Genomic DNA, 5,705 nt, shown 5'->3' with positions numbered 1-5,705 from the left:
TGTATTCTTTTAAACACTGCTTGGCCCTTTAGCTCTAGCCCTTACTGGCTAATTCTGATATCCCGATCAACCCATCTCTAATAATCTGTGAGCACCGGTCTTACCTGGAAGATTCTAGCTTATGTCCATCCTGGGTCAGAGCTTCATCGTGTGTGTCTGCCCGGGAGCAGGGCATGGCGTCTCTGCTCCAGAGAGCGGAGCTGTCAGTCTGAGTTCACTTCCTCTTCCTCCCAGCATTCTGTTCTGTTTACTCCTCCCACCTATGTTTTAACCTATGAGGGCCAGACAAGCAGTTTCTTTATTTTTTTAACCAATGACCTTCCTCCATCAGAGCTGGTGAGCTCCCATTAGCTCAGGTAGACTGTTTCAGTGGTGTCCCCATCATGGTCTTGACCTCTTGACTCATATTCTCTCTCCTCCTACTCTTCAGCTGGACTTTGGGGGCTCATCCCAGTGCTCCACTGCAGGTCTCTGCCTCTGCTTCCATCAGTTGCTGGGGATACTATCTATAAAGCAAAGGATATTGAGCCTATAGTCCATGATCCTTTAGAAGCTAACTAGCAAGTTGATCCCTAAGTAAAACATACATAAATCCACCTGGAAAGAGGAAATAGACAAGATCGCCTGACAAAATTGGGAGCATGGGGATGAGGGGAAAAGGAGGGTTGGAAAGAGGAGAGGAAGAGGGGAGGGAGGAGGAAAACTTGAGGGAACCGGATAGTTGAGATGGAGGAAGGACAGAGATAAAAGCAAGGAAAGAGGTATTTTGATTGAGGGGGCCATTTTGGGGCTAACAATAAGTCTGGCCCTAGAGAAATTCCTAGGAATCCACAAGGATGACCCCAGCTAAGACTCTAAGCAATAGAGGAGAGGGTGCCCGAACTGGCTTTGCCCTGTTGTCAGACTGCTGATTATCTTAAACATCACCATAGTACCTCAGCATAACTTGCAGACAGGACAAATTATAGGTTGAAGGATTTGTGGCCAGGTTGGTGTTTCAGTTCCTCCACTGGAAGTCTTGTCTGGTTAAAGGAGATGGCGAGTTCAGGTTCTGTGTACCCCTTTGCTAAGAGTCTGACCTAGGGTCACCCTCTTAGATTCCTGGGCGTTTCCATTGCACTGTGTTCTTAGATCTTCTCAGAGATGCCCCCTCTCTCCCCCACACTTGCCTCACCTTATCCCCCATTCCCATCTTTACCCTCCAACCAACAGCAGTGTCTGTTCTATTTTCCTTCACAGTGAGATTCATGGATCTCTGCTTGAGCCCTTCTGGTTATTTAGCTTCTCTGGGTCTGTGTATTATAGCATGACTCTCCTAATGACTTTATGGCTAATTCCTCTTATAAGTGAGTATATACCATGGTTGTCTTCCTATTGTACCATAGTTCTCCGTTACAACTAATATTCACTTATGCGTGAATACATACTGTGTTTGTCTTTCTGGGTCTGGGTTCCTTCACTCAGGATATTCTTTTCTAGTTCCATCCATTTTCCTGCAGATTTCATGAGGTCATTGTTTTTAACAGCTGAGTAATACTCCATCGTGTAATTGTACCATTTTTTTTTTCCTCCATTCTTCTGTCGAGGGACATTTTGGTTGTTTCCAGTTTCTGGCTATTAAGAATAATGGTGCTATGAACATAGCTGAGCAAGTGTCCTTGTGGTATATTGGAGCATCCTTTGGTTATATGCCCAGGAGTGATACAACTGGGTCCTAAGTTTTTGAGAAACTATCATTGAATTCCAAATTAGCTGTATAAGTCCTCTCTCCCACCAGCAGTGGGGTGTTCCCCTTGCTCCACATCCTCACCAGCACGAGCTGTCATTTATGTTTTTGATCTTACATTCTGACAGATATTAGATGGAATCTAAGAGTTGTTTTGTTTTTGGCAAAGAATGTTGAATAACTCCTTAGATGTTTTCTCGACTGTTTGAGATTCCTCATTTTTAATTGGATTATTTGGTTTGTTGCGGTCTAGGATCTTGAATGTTTTATATATTTTGGATATTAGTCCTCTGTCAGATGTGAGGTTGGTGAAGGTCTTTTCCCACTCTGTGGGCTGCCCTTTTGTCCTATTGACAGCATGCTTTGCTTTTCAGAAACATTTCAGTTTCATGAAGTTTCGTTTGTTAATTTTTGATCTTAGCGCCTGAGCAATTGGTGTTCTTTTCAGGAAGTAGTCTCCTGTGCCAGTGAGTTCATGGCGATTCCCCCACTTTCTCTTGTATCAGGTTCAGTCTAACTGGCCTTATGTTGATATCTTTGATCCACTTGGACTTGTTTTGTGCAGAGTGATAGATATTAATTGATTTGCATTCTTCTACATGCTGACATCCAGTAAGACCAGCACTATTTGTTGAAAATGCTTTCTTTTTTCTATTGTATAATTTTGACTTTTTTTTTTGTCAAAAATCATGTCGATGGGTGTATGGATTTATTTATAGCATGCCATGTAATTCTGCTGTGGGTTGCCACATACACAATAATAGATATATCATTTCCCTCTCTCATTTCACAGCCAGATCTCCTGTCCATACAATGTCATTGCCCATCCTTAAATGCTATCCATTCTAGAGTCTCCTCCAAATGCAGGAACATTTATATCCACCAAAGTGGGCAAAGAGGGTTTTGGGACTTCTATTCTGCTTTTATCTCTTATATTTAATTCTGATCATATATTGTTTGTAATATACACAATGAAGGGTATCAAAATATATCAATAACATAAAATTAAATTGATTATTTTAAGTATTATGTAAATTGTTTATACCTGAATCTCTGGGGTCCCACCTTTGCTGTGTCAAGTGCATCATTTCAGATAGAAATGATAGATAATTCTGTTAATTCTTTTGTTCTCTTCCAGGTGATGCATTTCCTTGGACCATCAACTTGCATCATTTTAGCATATATACCCTTCTTGGAAAGCAAGTGACACGCTCCCTAGTGGACCCTATGGGATGCACCTCTACTCTAGCGGTCACATCGCAAAAGCTGCTTCCTCCAGGCCCAGATGGGAGGCATTCTTTTGTAGTCTGTCTCCACGTTGACCTGGAGCCACTAGAGATAAAATGCTCTAATCCCCAGGTTGGTGCATTTGATTTATAAAAGCTAAGTGTCTTTAAAACATGTTCATTTGTTTTATCAAAGGACTTTTCTTCTGTTTTACTCTATCCCGCCCCCCTTCCCCCCCTTTAAAATCTGGTCATCAACATTGTGGTGATTAGATTAAGAATGGCTTTGAAGTTCTGTCAAGTTTTATAATGAGAATGTATTGATGATAAAATATATTCACCTTTTGGCTGGTAGAATAAAATCAGTTTTAGATATAATGTTTTGAAATTCTGATGAACTTTATTTAACTGTAGGGTATACTAAAGTGAGCATTCTACTGAAGTATAATTTTTAATCAGGTTCTCACAAACTCTTTCCTCATATTGCTATTTAAATTAGAAAAGAACATTGTTTCTTATTAAAAGTCCTTGCTATTCCCATAACATTCCAGCTGTAATATGCCAATCATGCTCTATTCAGCAGTTTTACCAACTACTATGAATTCATATCATCTTAGTTTCTGTAAATCATTAGTTAACATGAAATTTACATTTCTTAAAATTCAGTTACTATCATTTCATATATAAAACTTTCTTTTCAGTATAAGGCAGTTCTTTTCTTTTCTGCCTGCTTATTTTTAAAACTTACCGATTTATTTATTTATTGGGGTGCACATACATGCCACGGCAGGAAGACAACTTAAAGGGGCTGTGTCTGTCCTCCCACCATGTTGGCATGGAGAGGGAACTCAGGTTGTCAGTCCTGTTTGCAAGTGCCTTTGTACAGCTTGCTGACCCCTCCCTGCTTTTCTGTGTTATATGCTATGTAATTTGGTTTCATTGTGCTGTGATTACTGCTCTAGTTCATGGCACGAACCTGGGAGAACTGGGTCTAAAAATGAGGCAGATTAAAGGCTCACGCAGTGGCCAATCCTACTCAGAGCATCAGACAATTTATACCCTGAGTAAAGTATACAATCACAAGGACAAGCCACAAAGTGGCAAAACCACGTTTTTCAGAGACATGAATAACAGCAGCTGAAGTAACTCTCTCCTGTGCACCACACCTGGGAGAAGCACACAAACATGTTCATTCTGAAAACAGTTCTCTGTTTTTGAGGAAACTGAGCTTACAAGACTTGTCTTGTTTTCTTTCCCAGCTTTCCATTACTATAACGATAACCTAGGTAATGACAAAATAAAATATAACAATATGTAAAAATGAAAATGTTTGGTTTGTCATGTTACCAAGAAGAAGAGTCTGGTATTGTTTCAATTCCCAAACTCTGGAATTAGTTTCTTTTCGCTTCTTTAACCAGTCAACTGTTTACTTGTTGCTCAGAGTTGAAACATAGGCAATTTGTACAAGCTTTCCCCTCTTCTATGCATCCTCCCTCCCTCTCTACCTCTTCCCCTCTCCCCTTTTACGAAACAAGGCATTTTTGTTTTTACCTTGTTTCCTTGGTCCTTGTAGAGACAGACTGCTGAGTAAATAACTGTTAAAATTGTTAGTGTGGGCACAGACCTCAGTGGGTAATGTTCTAGACCTTAGCAGCTTTCCATCTTGTGTTTGAGACCTCAGTATGTGTCCATCTTGTGTTCTAGACCTTCATGGATATCCCATCATATTCTGGATCCCATTAGGTATCCATTTCATGTTCTACACCTCAGTGGCCATCCTATGATGTTCTAGAATGTTAGCAGGCACTGATTTCTTGTTCTAGATGTCATCCCTGCATAATTTCATCTCCACAGATGTCAAAGGAAAAGGAAATGGGGTTTCAAAGAAATATAACCAACTTTTGAGGATAGTTTTTTCGGATGGCTTAATGAGTAAAGGTATCCCAAACTTTTTTTATTTTTCTAACTGGGTAACTGAGTTTTTCATGTTCTAGTGGGCATCCCTTTCATGTTCTATATCTCAGTAGCCATCCATATCGAGTTCTATGTTCATAGCAGTTACTGGTTTCATTTCCTAGTTCTCAGTGGGTATCCATTTCATGGTAGATCTCACAGATAAGCTTCCATTCTTTACTGTACAATTTCCTTCATCTATTAATATTTAAAGAATGAAACTTTTTTATTTAGCCAGTAGTTCATAGTCAAATTTTCATTCCTAGTCATTTGTCCCCACACATAGTTCATAGAATGTTGCTTCACAGGTTCTAATCTTTCATTTATGTCTTAATTCAGTTCACTAAAGTACACATAGCATGCAGAAAACTTTGTGTTTAAGTTACCCACTTAGAAAAAAAAAAGTTTGGGATACCTTCACTCATTGAGCCATCTGAAAAAATAGCCTCAAAAGTTGATTTCTTTGAAACTGCATTTCCTTTTCCTCAGACATCTGTGGAGATGAAATTGTGCAGTTGTGATTTTGTTCAGCTTGTTTCATTTGGCTCAATCATATTTTGATTGATTCCTATTTTACACATGTCAGTCCTCTTTATTGCTAAGTCACATCTAGCTATTATGTGGTTTTGCTTCAATTTGTTCAGTGCTCGTTATTAAACATTTTAGGTTTTCCAATTTTGACCGATCACAGATAATGCTATAAATGTCGGTTTTATGTTTCTGAAGACACTAGCTTTTGTTTTTAGGGATACTACTTGAAATGGCTGGATATTATAGCATATATATATATATATATATAT

At 39.2% G+C, this 5,705-nt stretch overlaps 1 protein-coding gene across 6 annotated transcripts in view; it reads left to right on the top strand.

Moving 5' to 3' along the window:
* Window positions 1-5,705, top strand: part of Vps13b (vacuolar protein sorting 13 homolog B) — a 441,647-nt gene that overhangs the window by 191,979 nt on the left and 243,963 nt on the right. For all 6 annotated transcript variants that reach the window (XM_026789767.1, XM_026789768.1, XM_013354110.2 and 3 more), the window contains exon 24: window positions 2,865-3,085. In XM_026789767.1, the coding sequence (XP_026645568.1) occupies window positions 2,865-3,085 (221 nt within the window). The remainder of the gene's footprint in view (window positions 1-2,864; window positions 3,086-5,705) is intronic.

This window comes from Microtus ochrogaster, unplaced genomic scaffold (genome assembly GCF_000317375.1).
Source record: "Microtus ochrogaster isolate Prairie Vole_2 unplaced genomic scaffold, MicOch1.0 UNK29, whole genome shotgun sequence".
NCBI classification, from domain to species: domain Eukaryota; kingdom Metazoa; phylum Chordata; class Mammalia; order Rodentia; family Cricetidae; genus Microtus; species Microtus ochrogaster.
This window is presented reverse-complemented; position numbering and strand designations above follow the sequence as displayed.